Here is a 22,435-nt window from a genome sequence, read left to right as displayed (position 1 = left end):
TACTGAGCAGTGTCCAGTAAGGAAGCCTGTGGTTATGCGAATCTGACTCCTGGTGAGTGTGAGGAGTTGTTTCGTTCTGGCGTGGGAGATGTTTGGTATAAATTTTTTGGCTTGTCTGTTACCTTCCGTATGCGTCCAGTAATGATTAGCCATATCTCTTAGCCATTTATTAATGTAATGTTTTGCAGTGCTTGTTGGTATGCCACAGAATGGTCTTGGCATCATGAATGTAGATGCGGAACCTTTTCTGGCTAGTGTGTCTGCTATTTCATTCCCAACGTGACCGCTGTGACCAGGTATCCAAATGAGTTGAACTCTGTTTGTACTGGCAAGCTGGTGTAGAAGTTGTATACAGTCCCATACCAGCTTTGAGGTGACTTCATTGCTCCTAAGAGCTTGGAGTGCCGCCTTGCTGTCAGAGAGAATATAAATTTTTTTGTTTATTACAGCTCTGTTTAAGTTTTCTCTGAGGCAGAGTTCAATTGCGAATACCTCTGCTTGGAATACGGAATTGAAGCTGTCCATGCTCTGGTGCAGATAAGTTTTGGTGTTCATTCCGAATACTCCGGCCCCAACACCTTCATTTGTTTTGGAGCCATCTGTGTACCATACATGAGACTCGCTATTGAAGATGGGTCTGTTCTGTTCCCATTCATGTCGTGAGGGGAATGTGACCTTATAGTTTTGGGTGAAGTTATATCTTGGGAGACAATTGTCTACTAGACATATTTTAAGTAATTCTTCCCTATTTAATTCAGTGAGAATATCAGAGTGGATTATCTTGGAATTATAGTTATCTTCTGCGATGAGCCTGTAGCCGTTGACCATGGCTTCTTTCTTTAGTAGGAGATGGAGTGGTGGTAGATCTGTGATAACTTCTAACGCTGCTGTGGGGGCTGTTCTCATTGCTCCTGTAATATTTATACAAGCTAGTCTTTGTAGTTTATTGAGCTTGGCTTGTACTGTTTTTTGTTTTGTTTTATGCCACCAGACCGGTGCAGCGTATGTTATAATTGGTCTGGCAATGGCTGTATAGAGCCAGCGAGAGATTTTGGGGTTGGCACCCCAGTTTTTACCAGTTAGACATTTGCTGGTCCATAAGGCAGTCCTGGCTTTGTCAATGGTTTTCTGTATATGAGAGTTCCAGTTGAGTTTTTCGTCTAGGGTAATCCCTAGATATTTAACTTCCTTTGAGAATTCTATCGCTTCACCGAAAAGAGTAGGCTTTATAAGTTTGTGTTTATTTCTTTTTCTGGTGAAGGCGACTATGGTACTTTTTTTAGGGTTGACATTAAGTCCAACTTTTAGGCACCAGTTTGCGACTATATTGAGTGCTCTTTGTAGAAGATTCGAGATCGTGTCTTCGAATTTACCTTTAATGAGGATCACAATGTCGTCAGCATAGCCCTGAACATAAAATCCAGCATTGCTAAGTATGACAATCAGTTCATTAACTACAATGGACCACAGAAGTGGGGAGAGAACCCCGCCTTGAGGGCATCCTTTTGCAGCTGTGATTCTGATTTTGTCATTGCCCAATGTGGCATTAATTTTTCTGTGACTGAGCATATGTTGAATCCATCTGCATGTGGTAGGATCTACCCCTGTGCTGAGGATGCAGCGTTGTATTTGGGCATAATCAGTGTTATCGAAAGCACCCTCAATGTCTAGGAAGCAACCTATTGCAGTCTCTTTGTCGTTAAGGGATTTATCAATCCGCATTGTTAATTCCTGAAGAGCAAGCGTGGTTGATTTTCCTGGCTGGTAGGCATATTGGTTGTTGTGAAGAGGTGTTGTTTTCAATGGCCCGTCCCTGATATGCCTGTCTAGTATCTTTTCCATTGTTTTCAGGAAGAATGAGGTAAGACTAATTGGTCTGAAGGATTTAGCTTGGTCAGTTGGTCTTCGTCCTGATTTAGGAATGAATTTGACCGTTACTTCTTTCCAGCTTGTTGGTAAGTAACCCCATGCGTAGCTTGTTCTAAATATGTTTATTAGCATAGGTGTAATTAACTCATTTCCTTTCTGAAGGAGTGCTGGAAAGATTCCATCTTCTCCGGGAGATTTATATGGGTCGAAGGAATTTATTGCCCATTTTATATTTCCCTCATAGAACATATCCCTTGCTCTTTTCCAATCCTCTCTGTTTGGTCTGGTAAGCCTGAACTGGGGAGAAGGACTAGATAGATCTGAGGGTATGACTACAGAGTTTGGAAAGTGAGTGTCCGTAAGGATTTGTAACGTATCTGGACCATTTTCCGCACGCGTGCCATCCGTGTTTTTTAAGAGACCAATATGATTAGTGTGCTCTTTAGCGAGAATTCTGTGGATGCGAGCGCTGCTTTGTATATCAGATAGATCATTGCAGAACTTTTTCCATGATTTTCTCATTCCTTAATTTCAAAAAAAGTTTAAACAATTTTTAAGGGAGGATTGGGGTAAAAATGAGATCTTTAAACCTGATATATGTCCATTGTTGATTTTTTGAACAAAGTAAGTCATATTGAAAAATTAAAAACAAAGAGTTGCATGCATACCTATTCTACAAAATAATCTATAAATAATTTCAAGATAATTAATTTATTTTAATTAGAAAAATAATGGAATTTTCATTTTTTACTTGCGATATAGGTACTATAGGGCAAGTTTAGGATTCGTAGAAAAAATCGAACTTGAGATAACAATTTTACATGACATTACGATGATGGAGAATGCCAAAAAAGTGGGTCCGGCAATTCTGTCTGTCTGTCTGTCTGTGTGTCTGTCTCTATCTGAAGCTGCACCCTAAACGAGTGAAGTGATTTTCTTCAAACTTGGTAGTTAGCAGTTTTTGGTTATTCCCTAGAGGGGAAATTGAATTTTTTTTTTTATGACCAAAACTAACGGTACCTGCCATATAACGGAAATAGAAAAGTTAATTTTTTCAAAAACGGCTCTAACGATTTTGATTAAAATTTTTGTGTTTAGTACTACACATAAGAGCCAACTTTTTAAATAAAAAAAATATTTTTTGTACCGTTATTAACGGTACCTGTCATAGAACGGTTTTTTTCGTTTCTGAATATCTCGTACAACATTAACCCGATTTAAATGAAAATTTTTATACAAAAGTGTGTAAGTAAAGATAATATTAAAATTTTAGAAAATTTTCAAAAAACGCATTTTTGGATTTTTAAAAAATATTTCAAAATTTTTTTTTTGAAAAATCAATTTTTTGAAAACGGATCAATGAAAAATTTTGAAATTTAGTTTTTATGTGTAAATTAATTATTTCTTAAAATGGCATACCAACTTTTTTTTTGAAAAATGTTAAAAAATTTTTATATATAAAAATTTATTTAAAAAAAAAACGGCTCCTACAATTTTCGAAAATTTTTTTCTAAAAATACCTTTTTATACAAGAAATAAAATGGCATGTTTGTTTTTTTTTTTAAGATAATTTAAAACGGAGTTTAAATAATTATAAAAACAGATTTCATTTTTTATACTACTTATGAAATTTCTTCAAAATATCAAATTTTAAATTTCTTGAATAAATATCTTTAACATTATAGTTACTTTAAGCAAAAGAGCAAGTACGTGCGACCCCAGTCGTGCAATTTATTTTTTTTGACAGGAGGAAATCTTCAAAAGACACTTTGCAGTATTCGACACCAAGTAGTGTGGGACTCTTAACCACTAAAACCACCTCTTTATCAGGACCAATCTTGAGAGATCGACATCAGATTTTTCTTTCTTAACTTTGTAAAATCACTTTGGGGGAAGTTTAAACATAAAATACTTTCCCATGCTTTTTTACACCATAAGCTCATGAGGCTTGGTTCTTCTTAATCTCCGAACATGGTTTCTTGTATTCAAGACGGACACCATTTCAGAACTGGTATGACTTTGCAGTCCCTGATTATGCGATACAGCGTATTTTTTAACAACTTCTGTGACCGTTTCTATTTGTAAGTCACGATGTAGATCGCTATTTCTTATGTACCAAGGTGCATTAACTATTTCACGAAGGACTTTGTTTTGGAATTTTTGGATGATTTCGGTATTTGTTTTCTTTGTATAGCCCCATAATTGGATACCATAGGTTCAAACAGGCTTTAGTACTTGATTATACAGCATTATTTTGTTTTGGGTTGATAAATCAGAGTTGTTACCAAGTAACCAGTACATTTTTCTATATTTCAAGTTTAGTTCTTCTCTTTTCTTTTTGATGTGTTCTTTCCACTTTAGCTTTGCATCCAAAGTCATTTCAAGGTATTTGGCCGTATTGGCGTAAGGTACAGCTTGATTACACTGCGATAGTTCAAAAAACCGACAGAGGGCTCATATGTCTACTAAAGATAATTCGAGTATGCTGAACACGATGGCGTTCTTAGTTTTTCTGGATTAGGTCAAATAAGAAAGATTTTTGCGTTTGAAATTTTGTTTGCACATGCCAAAACTGAGGGTATAAAACACCATATATTTTCCAATTTTTGATTTTTATCGATAAAAAAATGATGGAAAATCTATTTTTTTGGAAGTATTATTCGTAAAAATAGTTATTTGAAAAAAAATCTGTCAAATAACTATTTAAATCATTATTTTTTGGCAAAAAAACGTCGATTTTTCTTCAATTTTTCTTACATTTTTGAACTATAAAGGTACAAATGTATGCGAAAATTCAACATTTTTTGTACACACCTTGTATGTGTTAGTACTCTGGAATATTATACATATGTAGATGTAGATATTTAATTAAAAAATCAGGCATGGTATCAATATTTTTATTTAATTTTTGTTTAAGTTCAAAAAATCATTTTTCTTTCAATTTGTTTTAAAATTAAAACATATTTACTATTACTTCCATCTGCATTATATGAGCTTACATACACAACACATAATATATTTGTCACAGTCCCCGTTTAACTGAAGAAAATATTTAAAGATCAGAAACGTGTTTCAGATAAGCGGGTTTTTCTCTTAAGAGGGTTTCTCTTAAGCGGGTTTTTATGCTACTTGAGCCCATAGGCGTTTTGCCCCCACTTCCCCTACATATGTATTGCATTTAAACTTTTTGTAATTTTTTTATTTTATAAACTTAAAAATTAAAAAAAAAAAACAGTGTTTTACTGCTACTTTTTCACTCTTAAGCTTAACCAATATTGTAGATAGGTAGGAACTGCCTATTCGTATTTGTAAACAAAGCCATATTCTATCCTGAAATACAACATCAAATCGTTGCCACCTAGTGCTGCATTTAAATTTAAGTACCTAATACGAAAAATATCAGAAAAATTGAAAAAAATTGACGTTTTTTTGCCATAAAATAATGATTTAAAATGTCATTCGGCAGATTTTTTTTTTCAAATAACTTCTTTTACGAATAATACTTGCGAAAAAATAGATTTTCCATCATTTTTCATTGATAAAAATCAAAAATTGGAAAATATATGGTGTTTTATACCCTCAGTTTTGGCATGTGCAAACAAAATTTCAAACGCAAAAATCTTTCTTATTTGACCTAATCCAGAAAAACTAAGAACGCCATCGTGTTCAGCATACTCGAATTATCTTTAGTAGATATGAGAGCCCTCTGTCGGAAAAAAAAGTTCCATTTTCGAGCACAGTGTTATTAATGAATATTAGAATATTGTTTATCTTTTTATTTAAGTTTAAGTTTATATGTGAAATTTTGTTAGAATTTTCATGCCAAATTAATTGCTTATGTCACTTAGCAAACATTTAACAAAACATTTAAAAATATAAACAGCACACAAAAATTAAATATAAATTTGTGTTGTCTTATAGAGATTTTTTTAAGGTATTATAGATAAAATATAGTTTATTTTTAACATGATTCTTGTGGCGTCCGCCATTTTGAAAAACGTATTAGTTTAAATGACTAGAGAACAACTTGTCAGGCAGAAAATTTGGAAGGACCTTTTAGATTGGAAATATAAGTATCTTTCTCTACTACACCATTTTCCTAAGGAGAAAGAGATAATTATTATTTTTTTCAATCAGAAAGGTCTTTGAAAATTTTCTGTCTGCCAATTCCGACATTTTTTCTCATATGACTTAAAAAAAAACTATCTTAAATAAACTTACAAAGTTGTTTAATCTATTAAAGCTCAAAAATTGGCAACATTAGGGAACCCGGCCGAACAGCTTAGATTTTGATGATCTTTTTTTTCAAACGCCGGTAATTAAAAATACTTTAAAGTCTATAGATTAAAAATTGCCGATATTGCCGTTTTGATTTTTTTAAATTAATTAAAGATTTTTGTGAAGAAAATAATTTTTTTTCAAAAATTTTTCTTAAATTTCATAAATTAATTGATGCCTTAAGATTGTCTAGGAAATTCAAGGAAAAAAAATATATAGGAGTGAGGCACAATCTTCCATCGTTCAAGCGATAGATGCAATTTTCTTATTAATTGACTTCAAACACAAAAAAAACAACACCTACAATATTTAAATATACATTTTTAAAAAGCTAGAAGCCTAATCATATTTGTAAAATTAAAATTAAGTTAATTGAATTAAGGGCTTTTGAAAGAATGGTATCTGAACTCCGATTTTTGAAAAAAAAAAAAAATTATTGAAAAAATTTTAAGATGTCGTTTTTTAAACTTTTTCGTCATATAAAATGCATTTATTTTCAAATTTTTTTGGCCCCATTTATTATGATTTCAAATTATAAAATGTCAATATGTATTACGGTTTATGAAAAAAATTAAAAAGTATTTCATTTTCGAAGAACTTTTTTTAATAAAAGTTTTGAAAAAAAATTGATTTTATTTTTTTTCACAGTTCAACATCTAAACATAAAATTATTTTTTATTCATTTAATGACCCTAACTGTTAATAGTTAAATAGTTCTTATTTACCAAAGTCTTTGAGAAAATTAATTATTTCGATGCAAAAATTCAGTTTTTATCAAAAAAACCCATTGAAATTGAAGTAATTTTTAATTTTTTTTTCAAAAGTGTGATATATATTACCTTTTCTGCTTCGGAATTCAACTGATAATATTTATGGCCAAAATTTTTTGTAAAATAAATTCATATTTTATTAGAAAAAGTTTGGAAAAAAGGTCATTTTAAAATCTTTTTAATAACATTTTTTTTTTAAATTCTGAGTTTGAGGACCATTTTTTCAAAAACGTTTAATTAAATTTAGTTGATTTAAATTTAAGAGATAAGTATGAGCTTCTGGGTTTTTAAAAATGTATTTTAAAATATTGTAGGTGTTGCCGTTGTTTTCAAAATATTTTTTTTGTGTTTGAAGTCAGATTGTGAGAAAATTGCAATTATCGCTTAAACGATGGAAGATTGTCCCTTACTCCCTTATATTTTTTTTCCTTAAATTACCTCGAGAATCTTTTGCCATCATTTGTTTTTTGAATTTTAACCAAAAAAAATGGGTTTGTTCAAAAAAATTTTAATGTTAATTTTTAAATCAATACGGCAACATCGGCAATTTTTAATCTATAGACTTTAAAGTATTTTTAATTACCTACGTTTGAAAAAAAAATCGTCAAAATCAGAGCTGTTCGGCCGGTTTCCCTAATAATTTTCTTTAGTTACTCTACTATATTACCTATATTATATTTATATTGAATTATATAAATATAATTTTAATAAATAAAAAATTTCCAACATAACAAATAAATAAGTCAGTTTATTCGTAATCTTATGACTTTATTATTCACTTGACTAACAGTATTGATTGCTGATTGCTTCAATACAAATTTGATCAGATAAAGATGACACATTTCGCGTTGGTAATGACTAATTTATTCAAGTTTTAACAACATACAATTTGTTACTATCAATAAGGACATCTGCGTTCTAATTCACATTATAACATTTTCACCAACAGTATCTTCTGTTAAAACTTATAAACATTGTATTTTCCATTCGTTTTTTGAACTAATCACCTTTTATTAAATATAAAGAACTTTTTATTAAATAAAAGCAATTATACTCAGGTGCTGTTATTTTTCTTGGTGAAAATAAGGTTCCAAGATTTAAACAATTTGGTCCAGCGATAAATGTTGTTATCATTTGTTTAAGTTTATATTTACATGGTCCCTCTGGCGTATGCGTGATATTTTTTGTTTCTCCTAAAATTCACTTTTTTAAGAATGCATAACTGTTTCCTAAAAAAAACTAGTAAGTGATTGAAAATGTCTTAACTCTTTATCTCCTTATTTGTTAGAAAAAACATAAAACCAACCATTTGTGTTTGATTTTCAAATTGTATAAGTCACTTTCTGAACTCTAATGAAAGTCATATGGTTTTTAATTTTTTAAAACATGAGTTTTATGAGTGCGTTCCGAAGTCATATGCGAAGCATGTGTTTTTTTATTGCATTTTATCAGTTTAATCACATTGCGATCAAATGCGTTTTGTTTATAAAAAGAAAAGTTTTTTTTATTTAAGTAGGTACACTAAACCTCAGCCTTTAAAGTACCTCATGGATTGAATTTATTTATGTAGTTGCGGTTATCTTTCGATTATACTTTTGTTTGGATCGGATGATACTTATAAAAATATACTCGTACATACTTTATCAATCAAATCAACTATGGGCCAGAACACTTAAATGAAGTTCAAAATGTATTTCTGTACCTACTTGATGTTGATAACAATAATTTGAGATAAAAGTACAATCACTTTTTTCATATCCGTCGGCCATTATTGTTTACGTACATGACATGACGTATACATAACTTTTAAAAAAGTTAAATAAGTTTTGAAAAATAATAAACCTCATGTCTTTGTTTTGAATATGTATTTGGAGGAGTGTGCTAACTGTGTGGGATAAGAGTACCTATCAAAAGCATATTTAAATGAAATTTACAAAATAATATTTTGATTCAAATTCTAAATATAAGATACTCTTTCATTTTCCATAAGCTTGAAGACCTCATTATTGAAGAAAATGATTCTAAGTGGCTCTGAAAGTAAGTCATGTTTATAATGATTGGGACGCACCTCCGAATTTTTGTCTAATTTCACTAGGATTTTAGACAGAACATTTTCCAAAACAAAGCCACTTAGTATACTTGTCTTCAATAATGAAAATGATAGAGTATCTTATATTTTGAATAAATTTTTAATTTTCATTTAAATATGCAGTTCGCACACTCCTTAGAAACGTTGGGAAAAAATAATTGGATGTAACTTGTTTTATTCGCATTTTCTATGAGTAGACCAAAATAGTCTAATAAAAAAACAGTGGAATAGTTACATTAAAAAATTGGTCAAATTCAACAAATAATAAAAATTACATTATTACATTGACATGTTATGTAATTCAGAAAGTGACCTATTCTGTTTGGAAAACCATACACAAATTGTTGATTTTATGGAATCCTATTGTTAACAAATATATAGGTAAGTGTCTTAAGGTACAGTTATGCATTTATAACAACAATTGAAGTCCACTTTTTAAAACTTTTCAGGAGAAATAAAAAACCTGGTGGTTTGATTTGTAAAGGATATGATATCAATAAAACACGTCATAAAAGTTAGAACCTCTAAAGCAACATAAAACCGATGATAACTCAATTTGACTAAAAAGTAGACCTACCCACTTCTCAAAATAAACGATTCAATTAATTAGGAAAATAATAAAAAAAATGTTACGTATACGCCACATGGGCCAATACAATTTCAATTTATACAAATGCTAACAAAATTTATCGCTAAAGTCTAGTACGCAGCTGAAGTGAAACGAAAAATTGTGAAGTCTTCAAAGTCAACAGCAAACATGTTAACGAAAAAATATCATCGGATATTATAGCAAAGTAAAAATAATAAAAGTACAAATCAAAAAATTCAAAAAAAAACATCAGAAAATAAGTTTTAAACCAAAAACAAAACAAATTTATTTTCGTTCAAGATTTTGTTAAATTTCGTTTCGCTTTAGCTGCATACTAGGCTTAAACCATAGCTTAAGCAAAATAGCCCTAAATATCATTTTGAAAATGAAGTATGTTTTTATACCAATACAAAGTTTTAGTATATATTTCAGGGCGCTGCAGCGTGATGAAAGACACCGGCACAGTGACCAAAGATAGATTTTGTTTAAAACAAAAGGTCCTCTTGTTATTATTAGTATCCAAATGTTCTTATTGATAATAACAAATTTTATTTTATTACAACTTGAATAAATTACTCATTCCTAATGAAAAATGTGTCATATTTATCTGATGGCAAAAACCAATTGATAATCAACAATCAATTTTGTTAGACGGGTGAATAATCAAGCTAAAACTGACCTAGTGTATTTGTTATGTTCGAAACTAAGCGCCGGCCGCGCGCCGTCACGTTGACTTTACATGAATCATTTTGCATAGACATATCTTTGACACATTCCAATAACAGTAGGTACAATCTTCAGATAATAATAATAATAGTTCGTAGCACGACAACCCATGAAGGAGCATGGCCTTTAGTCACTCACAGCTTTCAACTAATCTAGCGTGTATGTTATTAATTTGCAAGAATAGAAAGAACTTATAATTTAAACTTGTCTTTACTTTATTATTGATTAGCAAACTGAACAAAATCGGTTTCTATATTTTTTTTTATAAAATTTGGGCTATAATAAAAAAAAATCTTTACTTACTTGTTATCCCCCTTGGATGCAATTGTGAACGGAATTGTGCTATTCGATTGTGTTAAGCTTAAAGGACTAGAACTATTTTTGCCAATATCGTTTAAACAATTTACACTTTGTGTTTCTGAGTGCCCTTGCAATGGTGCCATAGGAGATCCAGGTGCTGAATGTGAAAGTGTGCTAACGCTGCTTGTAGATCTGTAAATAAATTAAAAAAGAGAAAAAAAAACATTAACAAGAATTCAAAATATTTATGTATATTTTCAAAAATAAAGTTTCATTGATAAAATATAATAAATAAAAATACCCACAAATATTATTGTATCTCTCCTTCAAAATATTTGTGTTTATTTCAATGAACAAACTATTCAGCTTCACAGTCAAAAGAGGAAAGAATTTAATAAACATCACAACATTGTCGCATATTAAAAAAAAAAAAAATATTTAATATTTTTATTGACCTCCTTGGACACATGGTGGGCATAAAACTTTTAAGATACGATGACGTTTATAGTTTATTTTAAGAAATATTGAGATCTTAACCTTTCGTTTAAAGTTTGTATTTTTAAAACCAAAAATAAACAATTTAAATGTGCGAAATTGGCAGACATCCCAAGTTAATGAGAATTTGGATAAAAACATGTTTTAGAAATGGCCTGACATTTAACGAAAACAATTAAGACAGGCACATTGGGGGTAAGAAAACAATAACAAATTCTAATTGTTTGTTTTTTTTTTTTCCTGTCAAAATAATGATTAACAGGTATCAAAGTTTAAGTACTTTTATCTTGACAAATGCTAAAGTTGAATAGTTGAATATAATAGAGTCAAGGACAAGAATAGAAATTGACTCGAAATGAAAACAAAAACCCGTGTCACAAGGATTAAGTTTATTTAAGAAACACTTTAATCTTCTTGATCCCATTTAATCAAAACTTCTTTACATAGTTTTCTTATCAATTTATAAATAGACTCACAGTATATCTAGCAGAGTTGTAAAAGATTGCAATCTTTTTTGAATGCAATCTTTAATGACTTCAATCAAAAGATTGCATTCATTGACTTACATTTAAGACTTAGACTTCAAATTTTGCAATCACCAATCATTTTCCATGAAATGATTGCAATCTTTTTTTTTTCCCAATCAATTGACTGCATTCAAATGATTGCAGTCTTTTGGGACTGCATGCAGTCTTTGCATTCTTTTTGCAATCTTTCCATTCCTTGGCAGTCTTTGCATTCCTTGGCAGTCTTTTGCATTCATTTGCATTCCTTGGCAGTCTTTTGCATTCATTTGCAGTCTTTTGCATTCATTTGCATTCTTTTGAATTCTTTTGAATTCTTTTGCATTCTTTTGCATTCTTTTTGCATTCTTTTGAATTCTTTTGCATTCTTTTGCATTCTTTTGAATTCTTTTGCATTCTTTTGCATTCTTTTGCATTCTTTTGAATTCTTTTGCATTCTTTTGCATTCTTTTTGCATTCTTTTGCCACACCCACACCAAACGTATGGATTTCACAAAAATTTTAACATTTTTTTAGTTCAAGGATGAATTTGATAGTTTTAAGAATTAAGTTCAACTATAGTATCATTGTCTGTGCAGGAGTAATAGTACAGTCAAATACCTACAGTGAAAAAGGGGTATGCCTCGGAATGAATTCTAATAATAATATTTTTTTTGCTTAATATCTTCGTTTTGGCATTCTATAACTTACCTCAAAAATCTCATGTTCGGAGGTCGTGATTTTTAAGGCCAAACCACAATGGTATTATATAAACATATGATACATGATTTCAGAGATATGTTTTTGTTATGATTGTTAATGATTAATGGATATAAAAGCCTTCATGCAAAATTTGGTTACTCTACCATAATTTTTAAAGGTTTTTTGGTAGTAAGTTTGCAAGTGTTTTGATAATATAGGTTGAAAGATGAAAAAGAGTTAAAACTTTTTTTTAGAGACGTCAGATTTCCTGGATTTTAGTTTTGTTTTCATCATTGAATAATACCATTGTCTATTATTGCTTATTTCCAAAATCTTAATTTTGTGGTTTGGCCTTAAAAATCACGACCTCCGAACATGAGATTTTTGAGGTAAGTTATAGAATGCCAAAACGAAGATATTAAGCAAAAAAAATATTATTATTAGAATTCATTCCGAGGCATACCCCTTTTTCACTGTATTTGACTGTACTATTACTCCTGCACAGACAATGATACTATAGTTGAACTTAATTCTTAAAACTATCAAATTCATCCTTGAACTAAAAAAATGTTAAAATTTTTGTGAAATCCATACGTTTGGTGTGGGTGTGGCAAAAGAATGCAAAAAGAATGCAAAAGAATGCAAAAGAATTCAAAAGAATGCAAAAGAATGCAAAAGAATTCAAAAGAATGCAAAAGAATGCAAAAGAATGCAAAAGAATTCAAAAGAATGCAAAAGAATGCAAAAGAATGCAAAAGAATTCAAAAGAATGCAAAAAGAATGCAAAAGAATGCAAAAGAATTCAAAAGAATGCAAATGAATGCAAAAGACTGCAAATGAATGCAAAAGACTGCCAAGGAATGCAAATGAATGCAAAAGACTGCCAAGGAATGCAAAGACTGCCAAGGAATGGAAAGATTGCAAAAAGAATGCAAAGACTGCATGCAGTCCCAAAAGACTGCAATCATTTGAATGCAGTCAATTGATTGGGAAAAAAAAAAGATTGCAATCATTTCATGGAAAATGATTGGTGATTGCAAAATTTGAAGTCTAAGTCTCAAGTGTAAGTCAATGAATGCAATCTTTTGTTGGAATTGTGTTACTGAATGGCAATGACTGCATTCACAAAAGATTGCATTCTTTTACAAGCCTGATATCTAGAACGTTGTCTTCTTCCATTTTTACTGCGATGAAGATGTATAAAATCGTGTAAATCACTTTAAAAAATAATATTCAAACTAAATTATTTGTTTTTTAATTCACAAAACCCGTATGATCGTCAGCTATCACTTGACTTACAACTAAACTCATTTGAAAAATGCATTATCAAATCAATTGATATAAAGTCGAACAAAAGTCAAATCTACAAAAATAAATATAAATAAATAAATTTATCAATATAAGAATCACGAGCGAGCCCCTAATAATAACCCAGATTAGCGCACATACTTAAAGAGTCAATGTAATACTGCTAGAGTAACAAAAATATATAAATAAAAAAACATCATCATTTCAATTATGGCCATAATTACAAGTATACCTAATCTTATCTTGGACAAATGTATAACTTTCATTATAAAACCATGTGAGACATTTTGTCGGTCAATACGTCTACGAACGACAAAAGGCGACGTTGAAGATTTTACATCAAGAATCAATTATAGAAAAAAAAAGAACGAAAACTGCTCAATATTTAAAAAAAAATAATACTTTAAACGATAACAATATAATTATACAATTTTAAAAAGGGTTCTGTTTTCTCAATAAATCGATGAAATGGAACTAAGTGATGGCTGGCGTAATTTTTTTCCAGAAAAGTATACTTTTGGGGGAACGAAGAAGGAATCAAACCAGTTTTTAGCATGTTCATTAGGGTGGTCCTTAAATTAGATAAACTGTGAATATAATTTTTAAGTTTTTCGAATTTGGTAAAAAAACGCATTTTAGGATCAATTTTAAATAAATGAGGTGTATTATAGTTTTTAAATATTTTTTATTTCCACATTATACAGGGTGTCCCGGAATGAGATAAGAAAATTTTGAGGGATTATTCTTTGGTATATTCTAAGAAAAAAATTGTTCTACAATAACTCTCTATCTGCAAAGTTGATACCCTTTAGCGATGATTTAAGAAAACGCTTACTTTGGTATGTCTTTACTCATGTTAATGTTAATCACAACAAAAACATTACTGTTAAAAAAAGAGCCAAGTTATCCTATGTTGAAATTATGCTGGCACAAAAAGTACTGAGATGTAAAAGTGTACCAAGTTTTAAAGTTTGGGTTCAAATTCGTATCAATAAAATTTTGATTGTTCTCTTGACAATTTTTCTTAACCATCGATTTTTAAAGTTATTTCAAAAATTGCCAAGTAAACAATAAAAATTTTATTGATACGAATTTGAACCCAAACTTTAGAACTTGGTACACTTTTACATCTCAGTACTTTTTGTGCCAGCATAATTTCAACATAGGATAACTTGGCTCTTTTTTTAACAGTAATGTTTTTGTTGTGATTTCACTACTTTTTGCAAGGTATGGCTGTAGAATATAAAATCTCTTTATTTGATGAAAATTCAGTGAAAATGGGTGGTTGCCACGCCCCCTGCCTGAAATTCTCAAACTTTAAATTTTTTCCTTTGTGTAAACTACCAGCTCCACCATTCTACCAAATTTCAAGATTCTACGACAATCAGAAGTGCTCTATAATAATTTATGAAAATTCAGCGGAAATGGGCGGTTGCCACGCCCCCTGGCTGAAATTCTCAAGTTTTAAATTTTTTCCTTTGTATAAACTACCAGCTCTACTATTCTACCAAATTTCAAGATTCTACGATAATCAGAAGTGCTCTATAATATATGATGAAAATTCAGCGGAAATGGGCGGATGCCACGCCCCCTGAATTGAAAATCTCAAATTTTCGATTTTTTCCTTTGTATACACCACAAGTCCTATCACCGTGTAAAATTTCAAGTTTCTACGATATCGGGAAGTTCTCCATAATTTTGATGATCTGTCAGTGAGTCAGTGAGTCAGTTACGGTTTTTGCGATTTTTGAAGCCCTATATCTCAGAAACTACTCATCGTAGGAGGCTGAAATTTTGTGAGGTTTTTTGTGAAATTTCTAGCATCTTTGGTGTGGAAGTTAGAGGGGGGTCGAAAATGGCCTGAGTTGTTTCCTGTAAATAAGGGTGTAGTGCCAAAGTTGCTAGAGAACTTGGCTGGGCACTACCGTGCCCCTTGATAACTCCGTTAATACTTACGATAAAAAACTTTTTTAATGTCTTAGTTTTTACAAGAAATGCTATTCTTTGTTCCTGCATTTAAAAAATGTTAATATCTTTTTTAATTGCTCAGATATTAATTTTTAAAGGGAATTATTTTTTTCTTATCCATGATAATTTTTGACTTCGTTATAAACATAGTGTTTGATTAATTTATTCTTATGAAGAAAACAATAATGAACAAAAATGTTGTTCACAGGTTTGCCAGAAAACTTATATATTTTATGATATTTGGGAAAACCTGCACCAGGTAAAATCTCTAAAAAAATGTGTTTTTTTGCTTTAGTCAAAAATAGGTACGAATTAAAAATTTATTTTTGTAGTTAAAGTTTATTTCTGCTTAAGACCTAGTAACAACAATTATTTAAAAAGTTTATCTTGATTTTGTGTGCTTGATAGAGCCCGTTTTTTAGGTTTTATTGCTAATATTAATTGATGGAGGTTCTCCAATATGATTTACCAGATACAATTCAATTAGCTACTTCATATTACGAACAAGACGACGCTCCAGCCCACTAAGGACATGAATTTTAAGATTGGCTGATGAAGATTACGCTTATCATTCGATGGGAAGAAATGAACCTGAAAGACATTCAGACATTTACAATGTATAAAACATGAAGTTTTGTTTACGAATCTAGACTAAATTAACTCAAGAATTTTAAAAATAATTTTGTATTCACATTTTTTTCAATTTTTTGTACGTGCGTACATTTATATGTATACATTCTACATAATGTATTATGTTTAATTCAACCCCCAAAAACGGCTATTGACTGAAAAAACGACTAAACTCAAGTTTGGCTTTTCATAAACGACCAAAACCCGAATTCTGGACCACAAAGCCTTGTGGTTGCCAAAACTCATAGTTTGGATTTAAAATAATTATTTGTAATTGTTTTTCTTTTTTTCTAAGACGAGAACTTTACGCAATTGCATTTGAGAACTTACATCACTTTCATTTGAGAAGATAAATATTTAACAATTTTTATCGAACTTTTCACTTCCCTCTCAATACTTGACCGAAACTCAATTGCCTGTCACAATAACTGTCACTACAAATTTTTCGGGAAATTTGTGACAATATTAGGTCCGTTCCACACTCAGTTTGCAACTGCCGAATTTAGTAATTTTTGGTTATTTTTGGTCAGAGTCTGTTCCCAACTTCAAAAATTGTGTAGAAGAGAGGGCTCACGAGAGAGTAAAAAATTTCCCCACCCTGACAAATTTAGCCCAGAGAATTTCTTCCGGCAGAAATATGAGTTCTGTCAAATGAAAAGTTGACGTATGTCAAACAAATATATTGAGAAGAAAACAAATCAAATTGTAGTGATTTTTTTAAATTGAATCGCGTTTACGTGTGTTTGCATTAAAAAAGTGTTAATGTTTATCGAATAAATCAAAAAATATGAAATTGTGTTGTATAATGGTGTTCAACTTGTTCCAGACTTTTTGGCATTCTTTCGTAGTTTTATTTACTTCTGAGAGAATTCTCTCCCAACTCTCATTAATTTGACAGACTGCCGAATTTAGTGCACAAAAAGTCTGGAACAAACCTATTAAAAAAATTCCTGACAATTCAGTGTCATAACAATTTTTTTTTATCAAAGGGTCACTAAATGGTACAGACTGTATGCCTGACTGCAAAATTAAGGTCAATTTTTTTTATTGTCAATTAAACCTCAGATCTTATTTCTAAGAAGGCTACTACATAAGCCTAGCCTTTAGGTCTAACTTAAATAACACGGTGTAACACTCAAAATATACGCGGGCAGAGACCTATCACGTTTTGTAGAGCTTGTCGCACTGATTACGAAACGGTATTTAAAAAGTCCCTAACACCCTCAAAATCTGGAGTAAGGGGCAAAAAACGGTTTTTTGGACCTTCACCCATTGAAAAAATTTTTTTACAGTTTTTGATAGGAGATAAACATACTTTTTGAACAATGTATAAAACATGTAACTCGGTTAAACCACCTAGAATTTATAAGCTGTCAAAGTTCAAAAATTCCATTTTTTTCGTCATTTACCCAACTTCGACATCAAATTAAAGTATATATTTTCACAACAACATGCTGTTTTAAAAATATATTCTAAAATAATGTTTATTTCCAAATCAAACGACGTATTTTTTATGAAAATCAGTTTAAAATTGGCTTAGAAAAAAAAATTTTACGATTTCAACCCAGATACAGAAATTCGAACTTTTAGGTATGGAACAAAAATGTTGTTTTGGCACGTAGTAGGATAACTTGGACGCCAGGATTTGATAACAGGTTTGTGTAGAGGAGTTCAATACAAAAATTTTCTTCTTTGAGAGGGGGGTCTATCTCCCCCCGTTTAGGTGGGAGGGGCAGTTTTCTAAAAAAAAAATATCAAAATAAAAAAAAATTATTAAAAAACAACGGCAACACTTACAGTAATAAATGATACCATTTCCGAAAGGCAAAACTGTACATTTAATTAAAATCAATATATTCTAACCAATAGTTTTTGAAATAATCGATTTCAAAGTTAAAAATAGGCGAACATTTTTTTAAAACTCATTTTATACTATTTTTGTCCAGACTGTGAATTTTAATAAAAAAAATTACTCACACAGAAAACTGCCTCAATTGATTCCTTATCGAACAGTGAAAACTATATGTTTCTTTGTCTTATAGTTTTTGAGAAAATGTTGTTTATCTCCTATCAGAAACTGTAAAAAAAATCAAAAATGGGTACAAATTTGACGAAGCTAGAATTTTTTCAATGGGTGAAGGTCCAAAAAACCGTTTTTTGCCCCTAACTCCAGATTTTGGGGGTGTTAGGGACTTTTTAAATACCGTTTCGTAATCAGTGCGACTAGCTTTACAAAACGTGATAGGTCTCCGCTCATTTTTGTAACACCGTGTTATTTAAATATCGTATCAGTAAATGTAATACAAAAATAGGACCCGTCTGCGTGGATAAATAAATAAAAGTGTCGTCCATACAATTTTCTCAAGTAATAACACTCCTTTTCTAATAAACGATAAATCATAATTAGTTGGATATCAATACTTCCAAGACATCAAGTCTGGGATTGACACCACAGCTAACGAACAAAGTGTATAGATTTCCCATTTAATTAAAAAAGAGCAAAAAAAAAAAAAGAATCTATTGCATGTGTTTGTTTTCAATTTTAAATTTATAAACATTACAGAGTTGATAAAGATGCCTTCAAGTGTAACGAAGTAAGAGTAATACATCTTATTATGTATAGTGACGGGCGGAAATTCAATGAAGATCAGTTCAACAAACTTGACAAACAAGTTTGCTGAGCTTGCCGGTTGAACATTGAACTACAAATCCACACTTACAGTACGGATCACTAAGTTAGACACATCGAAGTAAAAAAAAAATTATGTTTGAATGTTTAATGAGATCAATCTGTAGTTACAGATTAAATTGATTCAAGTTTGATTTGCGGATTCTTAGAAGAAAAAGCTTGAAGGAGAGAATGAGTAAAGTAAAAATTTAAAGGAAAACTTACAATTTATTAAAACCATGCACCTAATCTAGTTATTCATACTGTATCTAAAACAACCTGTCTGGCAAGCAAGAAAAACCGCATCTTGTTCGTATCTTTTCCTGCAGGTATGAAAATAATCGTCTCACATGCATGATTCAGTAAAAATAAAAATCAAGAAGATGACAGCTGTTGTAGAAAAATTGCTGTAGCAAAGGCCAAGGTTGAACAAAATAAAAATTAAAATAATGAGATGAGAAAGAAATGCAAAAAAAAAAATGCGTGGGAACAAAAAAAACTGTAAATTGGTTAGAATAGACAGCCAATTATCAAAGTTTGGGAAAAAGTACCTAAGGGTAAAATAAATCTTTTTTTAAACTTCATTTGAAGATTTTAACTTGCGAGATATTTTCTTAATATAATTGAATGTGAATTCTTGAAAATGACGAATATACGTAGACTTCATTATTGTCGATTACCTAATAGACATTTAAGCTCGCAAGGTTCAGTTATGAAATAGCGGGTGTGCCAGTACCTAAATTTATTTTAACCTTCAACGTTCACTCGAATCTCTATTATTATTTGGTGCCCCAAAAATTTATATTTTTCTCTTAAATTTCGTTTTTTATCATTGAACTTGAAATATTTTCAACGAACTATAATCAAATCAGATTGAAAATTGAAACACTTTCAGATAAGTTAATTTGGATTGATAAACATTAGGGTAACTTCGGGCATTATGGCGCACCGGGCATTATGGCGCACCTCTCAACTACCATACTTCCAATACTCGTATTTAAATAAAACCAATGCAGAAACTTTGGTCTTCGTCGAACACTAGCCTTGTGACGATCGCAGGTCAGTGCTTTTATTTTTGTACCAAACAAAAAAGAAAACAAAAAAAATATACCGGTTCTGGGTTCCAATATAATATCGCTTTGTTTTTGTTTGTGTGTATCTCGGTAAGTATACAGTGCACGTGTTTGTTGTAAGAAGTGAAATGCAGAGTACAGTTTTGGTTTGGTTATATCACTTGTTATATTTTAAATGAAGTAAGAATTGTGTTTAGTTTTTGGAGTTTTGTGAATATGTGTATATTTTGCAATATGGCGCAGATGCAATAAGGGCATTATGGCGCTACATTATACCCGACTGCGCCACAATGCCCTTATGTAAAACTAATTCCAAAAGTAACTTACATTATGTCTCTGCATTTTTTTAAATTTGAAAATAACCTCAATTTAACGTTAATTTTATGAAACTTATTTACAATTATTATATTTCAGAAATGTCGAATATACGTAAAAAAACTAAAGGGCTCCGAAGTAAATGGGGTTCGCCATATTGCCCGTACATAGGGCAATATGGTTTTTTTTGGACTATTTTTAACTTAATTTATTTTTTGTTAAAAAGCTTGAATTTTTATTATTTAATAGTTTATATATGTTACGTTTTTATGAAATTAAATTTAAAAAAATGATTAAAGTCAAAATTGTTGTCCGTAGTAAAGTTATTTGAGTTTGTGCTTAGGTATGCCATAATTCCCTAATTTACCCTATAGGTAAATAGTTCAGTTGGTTACTAGGTTATATTATTATACCTATGTAATTATTTTCATTTTATCAAGGCCCTTCAAGGTTGATTTTTTCCTCTTTAGGGTGTGATTCTTGTTTACGAATTAAGATGTGTAAAGAACACGATTTTACAATGTTGTTGTGCTAAGCTTAATAAGCAAACAAATACAAAATATATAAACAATATTACAAGATTAAAGTAGATAATGGGATCGTCAGCTATCACATATTCAAGTAAAATAAAAAGGAAAAGAAATGTCTGTGTTTTCCCAAAAAAAAAAAAAAAATGATCACAAAAACACAACTGTAAAATGTTCAGGTGAAAAAGACCGCGATTAAAATATTTTTTCTTTTTTAAGTTAAAATCTCAAGGTAATATTGCGTAATTTGAGTCTATTTTTAACAAATTGATAGAGCAAGATCCCAGGGCCGCCAGACATTACTTATTTTCTCAAGAAAAAAATGTATGGAATTACGTAGTGTTAGGACATACTATTAGTGAATGGATACTGGCTATCTTGTGCCGACGGCCATTTTACCACTAACAGGTGCTAAAGGTACGAAAAATACGTAGTTCGATTTCTTATTTTCTCAAGGCTGATTTTTATATTATGATACTCATTTAACTAATACATTAATTTTTGTAAGCTGCCAGACCCGTCGGATGGGCCTAACACCTTGCCAGACACGCATAATAGGAATCAGGAAAGTTAGATTTTATTATATGGGGGTCTGGGAAAAAATTTATAAAATATTTTGACTTCAGGACTCGAAAGAGTATCAAGACACGCGTCGAAAACCAAATTTTGCACAATCGCATCCAGAGTCATTTGGCCGCCATTTTGTTTTTTTAATAAAAATTGCAATTTTTCACATAACTCACGTATTTTTGAATCTACAGAAAAAAAATGTATTGCAAACTTGAAGATAATTAATTTACTACAATATATGTTAAATTACTTTTTTCGATTATACCTTCGGTTTAAGAGTTAGGGTGGTTTTTTTTTGAAACCATATTTTCGTCATATCTCATTTATTTGAGCTTTTTTGAAAATGAACTTGAAGTAAAAGTTGTAGATCTTTTTATTACCTTCAATTATTACATTAACGGTTTTTCGATTTGACAGTCCGTTTTTGATCTGTAGAAAAAAACTTCAAAAAGGTTGCAATTTTTTAATATAGGAAAAAGGTTCTAGTACAGGGTAATTTGCATCAGATGTAACAAGAACCTAGGCGTGTAGGTTGCACTCAGACAAAAAAAAAATCGTATAACTAACACTGCCAGACCAATTCCGACAGCCATTTTTTTTGCCAGACATCTTAAAGCTTTCAAAAAAAAATTTTTCACTTTACTTATTTTCTCAAGCTTCATTTTTATACATGATACCCATGGAACTAATTCATTATGAGTTTAAAGGTAGGTATATATTTTTAATAATGTAGTAATTATTGGTATTATTAAGCGTAAACATTTTACTTCAATACTACGGAAGACCCATTAGATTTTATTAATAACAAATCTAGCGAGTATTTGTGCGTGTCTGGTAAGGTGTCAGGCCTATCCGATGGTCTGGCAGCTAACAAAATAATTTTATTGAATTAGTTCCCTGAGTATCATGTATAAAAATGAAGCTTGAGAAAATAAGTAAAGTTAAACTATTTTTTTCAAAGCTTTAAGGTGTCTGGCAAAAAAAATGGCTGTCGGAATGGGTCTGGCAGTGTTAGTTATACGATTTTGTTCTTGTCTGAGTGCAACCTACACGCC

The 22,435-nt window shown here is 30.7% G+C and overlaps 1 protein-coding gene across 5 annotated transcripts in view; it reads right to left on the bottom strand.

The window, feature by feature from the left end:
- Positions 1-22,435, bottom strand: part of LOC129918685 (GRAM domain-containing protein 2B-like) — a 93,792-nt gene that overhangs the window by 15,601 nt on the left and 55,756 nt on the right. For all 5 annotated transcript variants that reach the window (XM_055999374.1, XM_055999375.1, XM_055999373.1 and 2 more), the window contains one exon: positions 10,625-10,813. In XM_055999374.1, coding sequence (XP_055855349.1) covers positions 10,625-10,813 — 189 coding nt within the window. The remainder of the gene's footprint in view (positions 1-10,624; positions 10,814-22,435) is intronic.

Source organism: Episyrphus balteatus, chromosome 4 (assembly GCF_945859705.1).
Source record: "Episyrphus balteatus chromosome 4, idEpiBalt1.1, whole genome shotgun sequence".
Lineage (NCBI taxonomy): Eukaryota > Metazoa > Arthropoda > Insecta > Diptera > Syrphidae > Episyrphus > Episyrphus balteatus.
Note: the sequence above shows the minus strand (reverse complement) of the source record. Positions and strands in the feature narration are given on the sequence as shown.